The sequence below is a fragment of the Gorilla gorilla genome, chromosome 8, assembly GCF_029281585.2.
Source record: "Gorilla gorilla gorilla isolate KB3781 chromosome 8, NHGRI_mGorGor1-v2.1_pri, whole genome shotgun sequence".
Lineage (NCBI taxonomy): Eukaryota > Metazoa > Chordata > Mammalia > Primates > Hominidae > Gorilla > Gorilla gorilla.
This window is the reverse complement of record NC_073232.2, coordinates 116,146,431-116,161,012: the sequence shown is the minus strand read 5'-3', so window position 1 is coordinate 116,161,012 and position 14,582 is coordinate 116,146,431. Positions and strand designations below refer to the sequence as shown.

The 14,582-nt window shown below is 45.8% G+C and overlaps 1 protein-coding gene across 5 annotated transcripts in view; it reads left to right on the top strand.

Moving 5' to 3' along the window:
* The window catches only part of STN1 (STN1 subunit of CST complex), a 36,022-nt gene extending 31,635 nt beyond the window's left edge, over positions 1-4,387 (top strand). For 3 of the 5 annotated variants that reach the window (XM_004050047.4, XM_055352887.2, XM_055352888.2), the window contains exon 10: positions 3,609-4,387. In XM_004050047.4, the coding sequence (XP_004050095.3) occupies positions 3,609-3,766 (158 nt within the window). In that variant the 3' untranslated portion in view covers positions 3,767-4,387. Of the gene's footprint in view, positions 1-2,830; positions 2,933-3,027; positions 3,130-3,608 lie in introns of those variants that run through there. The other 2 variants (XR_008669005.2, XM_055352890.2) reach the window with 2 other exon arrangements.
* The last annotated feature ends 10,195 nt before the right edge of the window (positions 4,388-14,582 follow it).

The window sequence follows — 14,582 nt, the reverse complement described above, 5'->3', positions numbered from 1 at the left end:
TATCTCTAACTTTTTACTCTGAAAATATTCCAATTTATCAAAAAAAAAAAATTAAAAGACTGGTACAATAAACACCGATATACCCTTCACCTAGATTGACTAAAAACTTCAGTTTGTATTTGCTAAGCATGCAGAAATTCTCCTATTTGATCACCAAATCATTTCACACCGAAGAAAATTAACATTTGATGAGTTCCAAAATGGCAGGCTTTCACTAAATGTTACTTTATACCATTAGCTTTTCAAAAATCTCCTGTGTATTTAGCTCAGGTTCATTTTTTACTATCCCAGAGCTGGAGAGAACTGCTGCTTTTGGTAGAAACTGAGTACCATATAACACTACTTATACTGGAGGATTTTTTTTTTAAACTTAAGACAAACTTTTAAAAAAGACTTAAAGAAGTTTAACCTTTTGTAGTTATAGTAGTAGGTTATATCTGAAATGTATCTTTATGTCATTTGGGTCTCTAGAACATTAGCCTTTGTGGTTTCCGGTGGAGGTATGATGGGGTATAGTATGAATCAGGCTACATGTGAAAGTTCTTGGGAAAATATAAGGCGCAGTTATCACCGCTCATAGTGATCCATCATAAGATAACTATGTCTGCCAGGCAAACACTTTTCAGAAAAGTCTGCTTCGGCTTGTGGGTTTGTTCCAGAAGAGTCGAATTATGTAATTGTACTAACCCCTGGGGAGCTCCTTGCTGGCCTTTCCTACTTTTACTGTTTTCTAATAATTTCTCACTTAGAGAAGAATCTAAGGCCAGGCACAGTGGCTCACTCCCATAATCCCAATGCTTGGGAGGATTGCTTTGGCCAGGAGTTCGAGACCAGCCTGGGCAACATAGCAAGACCCTGTCTCTACAAAAAATAAAAATTAAAAATAGAAAGGAGTCTAAGTTCACGTTACCGATGTGACTGGAGATCACTTTTGAACAGCCTCACCAGATAACCCTCAGCAGAACAGCCTTTCTGACTAAATAGTTGAAGGCCTCTGAGACAGTCAGCATCACTGCTTTGGGCCCCACGGATGCCTGTAAGTCATCTTGAGCCCTGGGTCCAAGCATCCAGGCCTTGCAGAAACTAAAAGCTGAGCAGCACTAAATTCCCTCTGCTCCTCCCTACCATGTGCAGGTCTGTGTGGTTGGAGCCCCTCACCCTCCATCATCAAACCTATCCTTGCTTGCTGGTCAGCTCTTCCTCCTTGAGAGGCTTTTCTTCTTGGGAAGGGATGAAGCTTCTCTAGAGCAGGAACTAAGTTACATCCATCTTCTTGGATTATGGATATGATGAACCAAATCATAGTAGTTCCCCCTGGTCTCTCATCCACACAGCCACCCTGAGAAGGAAGTGGTTTTGTTACCGGGAGTGACTTTGTCCCAGTTGTAGAGCCAGGGCTTGAATTCTGGTGTGGTGGACTCCAGTGGCAGCTCTCGGTCTGCCAAGCTCTACTTGCTCCTCCTTGCTCAGCACTGCACACATAGTAGGTGTTCAGGAAGTCTGTGGAGTGAATGTTGAAGAAACAGCCTGGAAGTATAGATGCCAGCAATCCCAGTCGGAAGGAGTAATGAGTGGACACAGCCACTAGAGGTCAGAATTTAGCAAAGTTTTGTTAGCCCAGGAGCAGTCTCTGAACCTTAGGGTTGGAAAGGGCCTTGGAAGTGGTTTTCACCACAGCTGAGAACACTCAGGCCTAGGGATGGCTTGCCCAAAGCTACAGAAGTGCACCAAACCTTGAACCGTGCTTTGCCTCACACCGCAATACCTCTTCGAGCACCTTCCTGAAGCCTAAAGCATTTTTCATCTGTAAACAACTTTCAGTGACTTTGTGGAGCACCTTTTGTGTGCCAGATACTGGGTATACGGCAGAGAGAGACCATGCCTGGGCCTGCCATGGAGTTTTAAACTGTGACAACTGGAGAGGGTTTGCTTTTGGTAAAGAAGTTTGACTTTGACTCAAAGTTAGAAATACATTTTACATCATGACCCAATAAATTATATAATTCTAATGCATAAGATGTATATGAAATAAAGTTTCATGAATTAATATGTATCCAAATTACAATGCAGGATATTCTGTAATGTTCTATTTCTGCTCTCTTTTAGTTTGGTAAGAAAAAGTTGCTGATCGCAACCTACAAAAATTGGTTTCGTTATCCCCTAATAGGCACAACCCCCAGTTTGACTACTGCCGACCTAAAAGGAAGGAGCTGAGGCAAAATTAATACAAGCAGAGAGTTGATTTGGGCCAAGTTTCAGGATTGCAGCTGGGGAGCACAGATTCAGGTTTCTCTGAATATACACTCTGATTAGCAGCAGTGATAAGTGGATTTTGATTTTTTTTTTTTTTTTTTTTTGAGATGGAGTCTCACTCTGTCACCCAGGTTGGAGTACAGTGGCGCAATCTCAGCTCACTGCAACCTCTGCTTCCTGGGTTCCAGTGATTCTCCTGCCTCAACCTCCCAAGTAGCTAGGATTACAGGTCCATGCCACCACACCTGGCTAATTTTTGTATTTTTAGTAGAGACGAGGTTTCACCATGTTGGCCAGGCTGGTCTCGAACTCCCAACCTCAGGTGATCCGCCCACCTCGGCCTCCCAAAGTTCTGGGATTATAGGCGTGAGCCACTGCACCTGGCCCATAAATGGATTTTTAAAAGCCAAAAAGGAGGACAGGGAGTGGGCTGATACAAAGTTGTTTGTCAGGAATTCTCATTGGTTTATAGATAACATTGATTGGTGACTGGCTATACATTGTTAAGCCATAGGGTGTGGATTATAGTGTTCAATTTGGCATTATTAGGCTAATTTATAACTACTTGTGCCAATAGCAAGCAGTTTCCGAGGTGAATACGTAGGAGTAGGGCGTGATTGCCGTTTCATGGTCGTGTCTCTCTGGGCCTGATAATTAAAAGGACTTGCATTCTTCAGATAAAAGTTATTTCATTTTCTCATTACCAATGTTTAAGTCATTGATTTCAACTAGGAAAGAGGTTACTAACTCTGAATTTGTATTGTTGTATACTAGATGGTCTTAGTTTGGGGCAGAGCATAAGAGGTTACTAGGAATACAACCATCACAGATAAGACTTTTGGAAGCCAGGAAGAGAGGAATGAGAACAGGCCAAAGGTAGGAATCCCTTCTCACCAGGCAGCCGCATCAAATCAGGACTTAGGGGGAAGCATACGGAGGCTGCAGCAAACCAACTCTGCTGTGAGTCTCAAGAGGGCTCCTCCCTGAGAAACTAGAGGTTTGGCACTGAATACGTTACACTTATACATGTAATTACCCCAGAGAAAAAAGTTTATCAAGCACTAAAAATCCACTAGGTTACAGATAAAAAAATCTTTGATTGGGAATCCTTGAAGGTTGAAGTTCAGAGTCCCTGAGCAGTGGCTCCATGTCGCCGTGGTGACATCAGGGGCCTGAGAACAGGTGTTTCTGTTTTGTTTTTGTGATCATGTAGATCATGCATTTCTGACTTTAATGTGCATAAAGATCATCTGGGGATCTGGTCAGAATGCAGATGCCAAGTCAGGAGGTATGGAGAGGACAGAGGAGGGCCTGACAGTTGTGTCCACACTCAGCCACCTACCTTTTTCCTGCAGACATGGAGAAGGGCTGTCACTTCCTGCACATCTTGGCCTGTGCTCGCCTGAGCATCCGCCCGGGCCTGAGCGAGGCTGTGCTGCAGCAAGTTCTGGAGCTCCTGGAGGACCAGAGTGACATTGTCAGCACAATGGAGCACTACTACACAGCGTTCTGAGCAGAGACACGCAGACCAGCTGAGGAGGACAAAGATAACGTGGCGTTCACCCCCAGGCTCTGACTTTCAGCATCATGCAGGGGCTTATCTGTCTGGAGGCAGTTACCTCATAATAAACTATAAAATATAGTCATCTTGGGAATGGGATTTGGCATAAATGTTGTTGGCTCCCTTCTGTCCACTATGTCCTTGGTGTACAATGACTTTGATCTCAGCCATGACACAACAAGAAAACCCTCCCTGTTGAGCTCCTGGCTGGACTGTGCATTGTTCGCAGAGCAGAATGGGGAGGAAACAGTGTTGGCAGCTTAACTGATGTGTGTGGTTGGAGTCTCTTCCATGGCAAAGGGACACCACAGGGTAGTGAACATTCAGGAACTGAGGGGCATATGGCCTGATCACACAGTTCTAAGCTTTTCAAAACTTCAGGTTATCAGAGACCTTCCTGTGGGCCTCTCTTGCTGGCTAAGAACCGGTTTAGGGGAGTAGTTCTCCCTGGATGAGTGTCACTTGCTTACAGTTTCTGTGGCTCAGTTACCAGCAGTGGGGTTGAGACCTGGGTCGATGCTCTTTACAGGCCTGCCCAGAGATGGGAATAAACAGGGATCCACAGCGTGACTATGTGTTTGTCATTTTCCTTTTATTTCCTTGGGAATCGAAAGGTGTCCCAGTACATTTCCCTGCACTTACAGAGGTGCATGACTAAATACATTGTCCCTCGATGCCCCTGAAGATCACGGAGACAGTCAGCCAATTGCCTGGCAGGTGGTAGATGTTATTTTCAGGGTTGCCGCTGAGTGTGCAGGATGTGCTGACACCATCCAGACAAAGACTCAGTATGTGCCCAGACAGGTGATGGAGTCATGCTTTTGCTCAGAATGACAAGGTAAAGGAAAAACATCTGAGGTATGTTGTAGGCCTGTTCTGACAGCAAAATGACAAATCCAGCCAGCAAAAATAAAGTGTGGAGAAAGATTTGGAGTTAATTACAGTCATTTCACAGAAGGCACTGCCTTCGTCTGCCGCATTTGCTCTTGATGTAATAAGCTCTTCGTGGCTCAGCTGGAGATCCTTTAGGCCTGGAGAGTTGCTCCTCTCTCCGTGGAAACAGGACAGTCTTTATACGCAGAAGTCCGCTGCAGCTTGATACGTCAGGCTGAGAGCTAGGACCAGTAGATTGCCTCCTGTCATAGACTTTTGTAATGATGCAAACCTTTGCTGATTTCTAACAGTGATTATGTAGTGGCTGCCCTGCATCTTCTCTGTGTACAGAAGGGTCCCTAGCATAGAGTCTGCCTGGAATGATGTCCTGGGCAGTTCTTCCTTGAGGTCAGCAGCTGTTCCACGTTGAATGCATCTGATTAGTGGGGCTGCCCAGGAAGGAGTTCAGAATCAGAAGGTAAAAAGGGCATACCCTTGCCTATAGCAACTCTGCTCTTAGGGGTTTATCTCAAGGAGATGGCTACACAAGTGTGAAAGGATGGTTGCACAAGATGTTCATTGCTGTATAATCTAGAATTCTATATTGGGGAAAATATCTATAGGAAAAAAGTTAATTACGGTTCTTGGGCACAATGAAATACTATGCAGCCGTGAAAAAAATGATGAAAGCAGACAGACAGTGTTGCCATGGCACACTGTCCCCAGTAGATTTAGTGGGAAGTAGATAGAGTTATAGATCTGTTTCTATAGTATAACACCATTATCTACAGCTCCCTGTGTGTATGTATATATCCATAGAGAGAGTGTATATTTCTGCATGGAGGTCTTTATAAATGTAGCACATGTACATATATATATATATATACACACACACAGTCGACCACTCCCTTCTCCTGGAAGTACTTTCCGCGTTTGGCTTTCAGGACACCAAGCTCTCTGGTTGCTCCTTCTCAGGTTCCTTTGTTCAGTGCTCTGCCTCCCTGAGGACTCAGTCCCAGACCTCTTTTCTATCTGGCTTGCTCCCTGGGGTGTCTCCAGCAGCCACATGGATTATACCATCTATATGCTGTCCAACACCTCAGTTTAAACCCAGAATGGGCCTCTTCCCTGAACTGCAGACCCCTATATTCAGTTTGCTACTGACATCTCCACTTAGGTCTCTAATGGACATCTCAAATTTCATAGGCCCAAAGCCAGGCTCCCAATTACTCCTGACCCCAGGCTTGCTCCTGATAGTGACATGAGGCAGCCAAATGCCTGGGCAGAGAGGGGAGGGTCCCAAATGAAACCCCACGTTCAAGCAAAGAACAGCCTGAAGGCTAAAAGACCAGATTGCTGGTCCTGGATGAAACCCACCACGCAGAGTGGGAACTTCTGTTCCTGTTTGCCCACCCTTTCCCAGTTGTTCTTTCTGAATAACGCCTTGACCAATCGAATGTTGCCTTTTCCAGTAATACCTACAGCCTGCCCCTCCCCCATTCTGAGCCCATAAAAAGACCCAGACTCCGCCATATTAGGGGGACTTTCCCGCCTTTGGGGACTACCCCCACGTCTCCTCTCTGTTGAAAACTGTTTCATCACTCAATAAAACTCCCGACTTTGCTCAGTCTTCCACTGTCAGCACATTCTCATTCTTCTTTGGTGCTAGGCAAGAACTCAACCAGTGTGGAAGCCATACTTGGCCCAGGCGGGTGAAGTGGGCGGGCCGTCTCCTGCAGCAGGTAGCATGGTCAAGCGAGGCCCAGGTGGGCCGTCGCCAGCCAGAGGTCCCTGGCTTGCAAAGTGACCGAGAAAAAAATCCTGTGCCACTCCTTTGGAAAATGTCCCTGATTCAGGAAGAGGTAGCTCCATCCAGTTGCTCAAACCAAATCCATTGGCTTCTTTCTTTCTATCATACCTCACATCCAATCTGTCTGCAAGTCTTTTGGCTCTACCTTCAGAATATCTCCAGAATCTTAACTGCTTCACCCTCCTCCCCGGCCTCCTCAGTCCTCTCTGCTTCCGCCCTGGCCCCTCTTGGGCTGTTCACAGCACAGCAGCTGTTGCCGCCCTGTTAATGCTCCCACTCTCCTACAGCCTTTGGTCTTGCCCCAGGTAGGAGCCTGAGGCTGCACAGAGGTCAGCACGGCCCCACTTACCCTGCCCTCCCAGCCCAGCCGCACGGGCCTTGCTGCACACGTGCCTCGGCATATTCCTGCCTTAGGGCTGGTGCTCCTGCTATTTCCTCTTCCCAGGTAACCATGTGAAGTGTCTCCCTCTGCCCTCTTTCCAGCCTTTACTTGAGTGTCACCTTCTCAGTGAGGCCTGCCCTCATTCCTCTTTCGCTGTTTGCAACCCATCTCCTGTCCGCCTTCCCAGAACTCCCTTTCCTACTTCATTTTTCTTCACAGTACTTGATACTGCCTAACACACTGCATGGTTTCTTACTTGCCCTGTTTATTATTTTCCCCCAATAGACAGAATGTTCCATGATGGCAGAATTCTCTGTTTTGTTTCCTTCCATGTCCCCAGCACCTAGAACAGTGCCTGATGCATCTCCTAAGCAATACGACCAATAAGTATGTGTCTGGCTGCCTTCCGGCTGCCAGTGTCTGCCTCTTTCCTAGGGGGAGTGGTTGCGGGGGTGCTTTCTCACATGTGTTAGTAGGCTGTGCAGGCTGGAAGTGCTCAGAAGTCACACCCCCAGGGAGCAGCCTCAGCCAACAGCACCTTGGGTATAAATGCCCCAGCTCCCTCGCCCTCAGGTAAGCATTGCTGAGGCACATGTTCCATACTCTTTTCCACAGTTCCTCCGTGGGACTGAGCACCATCCAGCCACCCACAGGAGCAGCTAACCTGATAACCACCAGCCTCACCCTCCCTGCCTTACTTCCCGCTCCCCTTTACCACATGCTGACCTCCCAGATGCATTTCTTGCTTTCCGGTCTCTGTCTCAGGATTGGCTCCTGGATGAACACAAGCTAACACTATGTTCACAAATATATTTGGGAAATGCTGGATGAATGATTATACACATCAGACAGATTACTAGAAATTCTCACCAAAGGGATGCACGTGTTACCTCTGCATGGTGAGATCTCAGGTGCTTTTTACCCCACATAGCTATCCTTTGGCATTTTTATAATTAGCAAGTGCTCACTCTTCCACTGTCAGTACATTCTCATTCTTCTTGGGCGCTGGACAAGAATTCAACTGGTGTGTAAGCCAGACTCGGCCCGGGGAAGTCTCAAACTCCTGACTCCTTATATAATTTCTACAAAAATTTTAAAGCTGTTTCCCACTCCCCACCCCACATTCGTGTAACCTGAAGCATGAGTAAACCAAGAATGAGGTAGGCCGCTGTCTTCTAAGCAACATCAGAGCTCTAAGAACATGAGGGACTCTTAGAAAACTCTCTGGAGCTAACCACAGTTGGGTCACTGCTCATGTACTGAAGACCAGCCAGAGGGTTCCCCTGAAAAGGAGGGAAACTGAGCAAACATTCTCCAGTTCTCTTAGTGTGCACGTTTCAAGAGGTGTGAACCCCACATGTAGCTTGTGTAGGCAAGAAGACAAATAGTGCTACTGTCTGGTCAAGGATTTGTTTGAAGAGCCACGATTATGCCCATATGGTAAGCTACCAGTGCTCCCCATCCCTGTAAGACACTTCTTTCTCATTATTTTCTCCTCTGATGGTGTGCCAGGATGCTGGCCAAGAGAAGCCAAGTGGAAAGAAGGCTGTTCAGTGACAAGGAACCTAAGACTTAGTGCCAAGGACTGAAACCAAGTAAACTTGTAATTTTCCATGATGGAAACATCTACACTTTCTCATTAGTGGCCTCTACAGCAGTTGCCCCAAAGAAGCGTCTCATTGTTTTTTTACTACATTTATGTGAAGCATACAGGCAAACTCAGAAAGACTGTGATAAGGCTCGCCAGAGATGCCTGCACAGGTGCTGGGGGATAAGCAGGACCATCCTGAAGGGAGATGGTGTCTGTGGACAAAGAACTCTGTAGTGGTTCTTATTTGCATGATTTCTGCTGGTGGAGGCTGTAAATGTGAGCTCAAACTCCCACATAAGTGAGTTTTCATTGTAATCCAGAATGTTTTTAAATCACCCTACTTCTATTGAACTTGCACTATCATCTGTTAACCTCCACTGTATTTATTAAATAAACCTGAATAGGTAAATCACAGTACAGCAAAAGGTTCTGTGTTCCCCAGAATTCTAATCAAACTCCAAATTCCTGAGAAGGCTCTAGTCCTTTCCTATATGTCAAATTTAAATGATAAGTTTTCATTTTGGAACATAAAGAGGGATTTTGAAGACCACAGCATAGCCCTGGGTTTTTGCATAGAGATAATAAACAGACAATCTCTTTTCAGACTGATTTGAGAAAATGTCAGTGTGAATTGGTGAAAAATCTGGGTTGGAAATAGTGCTGTTTTATTACTTCAGGTCTACCCAGTGGTCTTTATTAAACCTGAAATACCACGAAGGAACAGGTTTCTGCTCTTAGGGAATTTGCTTTAATAAGAATTAATTGTGTACCAGTTATTAGTATCATTTGATTATTATGTATTTATCATTTAATATTTAGGTGATGTAAAAGTACTTCAACGCAAGAGAATTGAAAACATGGCCACACAAACACTTGTAAGCAGATGTTCACAGCAGCATTATTCCTAATAACCAAAAAGTAGCAACAACCCAAATGTCCATCAGCCAATTAATGGATAAACAAAAGGTGGGCTATCCATACAATGCAATATTACTCAATGAAGTACTGATATATGCTAAAGCATGGTGAACCTTGAAGAAATTAAGTGCAAGAAGCTAGGCACAAAAGGCCACATATTGTATGATTCCATTTATATAAAATGTCCAGAAAATAGGCACATACACAGAGAAGAAGTAGATGAGGCTGGGTGCAGTGGCTCACGCCTGTAATCCCAGCACTTTCAGAGGCCAAGGTGGGCAGATCACCTGAGGTCAGGAGTTCAAGACCAACCTGGCCATGGCTAAACCCTGTATCAACTAAAAAGTACAAAAGTTAGCCAGGCGTGCTGGTGGGCACCTGTAATTCCAGCTACTTGGGAGGCTGAGGCAGGGAGAATTGCTTGAACCCGGGAGGCAGAGGTTGCAGTGAGCCAAGGTCATGCCACTGAACTCCAGCCTGGGTGACAAAGCGAGACTCTGTCTCAAAAAAAAAAAAAAAAAAAAAAGTAGATGGTGTGGCCAGGCGTGGGGAGGGTGGGGATTGAGTGGTACAGGGCTCCTTTTGGGGTTAATGGACATGTTCTGGAATTAGATAGTGGTGATGTGTGCACAACTCTGTGAACAGACTCAGAATTATGGGCTAGGTTGGGATTCCTCACATCATGGTGTCTGGGTTTCCAGGGCAGGCTTTCCAAGAGATAGCAAGATAGCAAGAGCCACACGGAAGCCACATGGCCCTTTTTCTGTAGCCCCAGAAGCCACAGCCTCACTTCCATGGCCTTCTAATTGTTGAGGCTATCACAGTCCCATGCAGGTTCGAGAGGAGAGGAATAAACTCCACCTCTTGATGGGGAGTAATGAGGTTCTAGAAGGGAATACAGGTCCGGGAATATTACCCTGGCCACATTGGAAAATACAGTCTCTCACAGATATCTTTCAGCTTTTATATAAATACAGCATCATTCTTTAAATAGCTAGTCTTAAAAATACCAAAAAATACAAAGAAGGGGAAAGAATGGTCTACCACTTCCCAAATACCGTGTGTATGTATGTGTGTATATATATGTGTATATACATATCTCTCTCTATATATATATGTATGTGTGTATATATATGTGTGTGTGTGTGTGTGTGTGTGTGTATATATATAGGTGATGTATGTATACATACATATATATATATAGAGAGAGAGAGAGAGAGAGAGACGGAGTTTTACTCTTGTTGCCCAGGCTGGAGTGCAGTGGCATGATCTTGCCTCACCGCAACCTCCACCTCCCGGCTTCAAGCAATTCTCCTGCCTCGGCCTCCCGAGTAGCTGGGATTTCAGGCATGTGCCACCACGCCCGGCTAATTTTGTATTTTTAGTAGAGATGGGGTTTCTCTATGTTGGTCAGGCTGGTCTCAAACTCCCAACCTCAGGTAATCGGCCCGCCTCAGCCTCCCAAAGTGCTGGGATTACAGGTGTGAGCCACTGTGCCCGGCTTACTGTGTATATTTTTAAGATTATATGTATATTGTTAGGAAAATAACCATGTTAACAATATTTTTGTGTATCCTTCCAAAAAAAAAGTCAGCATTTTATATGCACTTCACATTTATATTAATACTATATTTTGGAAGTCTTTTTTTCTTTTTCACTTTAGCATGCAAAATCAGCATCTTTTAAAATGGTGACATAATTCCATCGTATTGCTGTTCCATAATGCACTTAGCCAGGGCCCTATTAAAAAACATTTAATTGGTTTCCGATTTGTTGCTATTGCAACCAATTCTGCAGGAAACATTTTTCTTTTCTTGGTATATGTTTAAAGTATGTTTGTATGGTAAATTTCTAGCAATGGAACTGCCAGGAAAAGGGGCATGAGCATTTTAAAATTTGCATAGGCACTAACAAATTACCCAGTAAAAAGACTGATCCATTGTACACTCGTATCAATGATTTATGCGTCTACTGTTTGCCCACGAGCTCACCCACACTTTGTATTGTCAGTATTTTTAGTCCATGTCCATCTCATAGGTGAAAATGATTTCTGGTTTCTGTTTGCATTTATGTTTTTTTAGTATGAGTAGTGTTGAGCATCTGTTCATCATGGGAGCCTTTAGATAAAGTTCTACCCTGGACAGTAGCCATTGCTTCCAGCAGGGGCTACAGACGGCCAAGCATGTGTTCTAGCGGTGGTATCTACTGCGGAACCAGCCCAGAGCGCGGCTGCCAAGGTGCCAGTTAATACACAGCTGGAATAAACATCCAGAAGAACTCAAAACTCAAAATTCCAAACCTGCCGCTCCAAGTGCTTGGTCACATGCCCACCCAAATATTAAAAATAATCATGTATTACAACAATGATGGTTTTATTTATTTTTCTTTTTTCTATATCACAAGTCATCAAGCAAAGAAAGGACAGCAATCTTTTCAACACCAGCCACCATATTATTGACTCAGACCTCTCATAGACCAGATGCCATTTAGCTCTGGTTCAGTGACACTGTCCCCAGTCAGATTAATGTGAAAAACTAAGGATGCTTCCAAGAAAGTGCTAATTAAGTGGAGAAGGTAGTTTTAGTAATAGAAGTGGTCTTACAGCAGCTGCCGTTGACTCAACATAGCTTAATTATCATCATAAGCTGAGGCTTCACTTTCATCGTTTACTGGGTTTGGTACAGTTAATTGGGGCATTGGGCAACACCATTTTTGATCATCTTCTTGGCTAGAAATTGCTCCCTCGGGGAGGAGGGCATTTATTTTTTATTCTAAGGACAATCTGTGATTGGAGGAAATAAAGCAGGGTGAGGACAGAATATCCTTCAGTTCTTCAGCTCTGCTTTAGAGCAAAGCAGCAGCGGGGTGCATGCGCTCTGATGTGGGACACAGGCATTTGTGACAAGGGCTGAATGTTACACTGTACTGAAATTGTGAATGATTATTCTAATATAAGTTAGGTGGCAGGATAATATATTGAGCTATTGATGTGGGTTTTGTTTTTCCTGTATTTTATTTCTTCTTTCCAAGCTGGAAGCTAGCCTTGCCTCAGGGAGGTTTGGCTTGGGGGCTGAATTCAGAAGTTGTTTGCGCAGACTCTCTGGTTTTTTTTGGTTTTTTTTGAGACAAGAGTCTCGCTCTGTCACCCAGGCTGAAGTGCAATGGCGCAATCTCGGCTCATTGCTTGAACTCCTGGGTTCAAGCGATTCTCCTGCCTTAGCCTTTCAAGTAGCTGGGATTACAGGCGTGTGCCACCATGCTCGGCTAATTTTTGTATTTTTAGTAGAGACGGGGTTTCGCCATGTTGGCCAGGCTGGTCTTGAACTCCTGACCTCAGGTGATCCGCCCACCTCAGCCTCTCAAAGTGCTGGGATTATAGGCCTGAGCCACTGCGCCTGGCCTGACAATCTGCTTTACGTTTTCTGGAAGCCCGAAGCCTAGGGAAGGATTGGAGATTGGTGGCCCCCAGGCATCGCGGATGGGAATGTACTCCCTGTGACAGTACTATGGCAGGACTTCTGTGGAAAGGTTTTGTGGTGTCTCTCAGAAGGTCAGAGCCTTAGCCTACGATTCTCAGCTTCAGCAAGATTCCTGTGTGTCAGCTTGGAAAGGAAGCGGCCACAAGCCCTTCCCTAAAGGTGCATGCAGGCTGGAGCCCCGGGGATTTCCACAGCGATCTTGGTCTCAGAAGAAGAGTGGACCTGTCCCTGTTTTTCAGGTACCCTGTAACCTCCTGGATTTTCACATATTTCCAGGGAAGGGAAGCCTGCCCCATCCTGTTACCACAAATCTAATTTTCATGCCAGGCTTGAGGTTGAGGGCATCAAGGCTGAGGTAACTTGAAATAAAGAAAAAAAGGGACCAGGCATGGTGGCTCATGCCTGTAATCCCAGCACTTTGGAAGGCCAAGGCGGGCGGATCACGAGGTCAAGAGATCGAGTCCATCCTGGCCAACATGGTGAAACCCCATCTCTACTAAAAATACAAAAATTAGCTGGGCGTGGTGGCACCCGCCTGTAGTCCCAGCTACTTGGGAGGCTGAGTCAGGAGAATCGCTTGAACCCAAGGAGGCGGAGGTTGCAGTGAGCCGTGATCGCGCTGCTGCACTCCAGCCTGGTGACAGAGCAAGACTCTGTCTCAAAAAAATAAAGAGAAAGAAAAAAAGGACTATGACAAGTCTCACCCACCTGCGTTTTGGTAGTAAGATTCATACTGCACCACAATTAGAATAACATTCAAGGTGAACCTTAAGGTTGTGCTCCCCATGCCCTTCCCTGCCAGAATGCTCTCGAGTGAGGGAGAAGGGGAGGACGTCACCGTACAGTTCCAGGGACATTGCCTATGGCCCTCCCTCGGGAGTGTGCTGCGACAGGAACCACCTGTCCTGCATCACTGCTGACACAGGATTGGACATCGCTGCCTCCGAGGATGGAGGAGAGATATGTAAGATCTTGTTGCAATTCCTCAGTGGGGTCCACCTCATCATGAATGAAAATGCCACCTTGTCCCACAACCATGACACCTGTTGCCAGAGGGGAAGAACGACCTGTGAACACAGGCCCTGTTCCTGCCAGGCTGTGTGGGAGCAAGCAGGGGACTCAGGAGAGTAAGCAAATAGAATCTATTCTAGGAGATTCCAAAACCACCTGAGCAATGAGTCTTCTCCCAACAAGAAGAAGCTTGAACGCCTTACTCATCGCAGCAGCTGGCCCAGCCCTGCCCTGCCCAGCCCAGCGCCTCAGGAAGAGTCAGCAAGCTCTGCCTGCGCCTGTGGTTTTGGTCCTGTCCGGGCTTGACTTGTCCTGGTGGAGGGCGAGACCCAGAAGCTCCGCTCCTGGGAATGACAGCTGGCGTGGAGGTACTGGTCTCAGCACTCTGCCACGGCTTAGGCCGTCAGCACGAGCAGATGCCCCATTAGGGTGGGCCTGAGAACTGAGAACGGGGACTGTAATCTGCTATTTCTGTCCATTTGTTGTTGACCCAGGTAACCAGGAAATATGGGAAGCAGGCAGATTCTGGTTGTTTCCACAGGACTTGAGACTTAACCAGACAACTAACTCTCCCGAGTGTTCCCTCTTGGGTGGCCACGCCACAGTTCACCCCGTAGTCTGTGGTAGACTCAGCATTAGACACAGTGCTGGTGCTTAAGAAAAGTTTCCGTGGACAGGCAGTGTGCTTATTGAGTGCCAGCTGT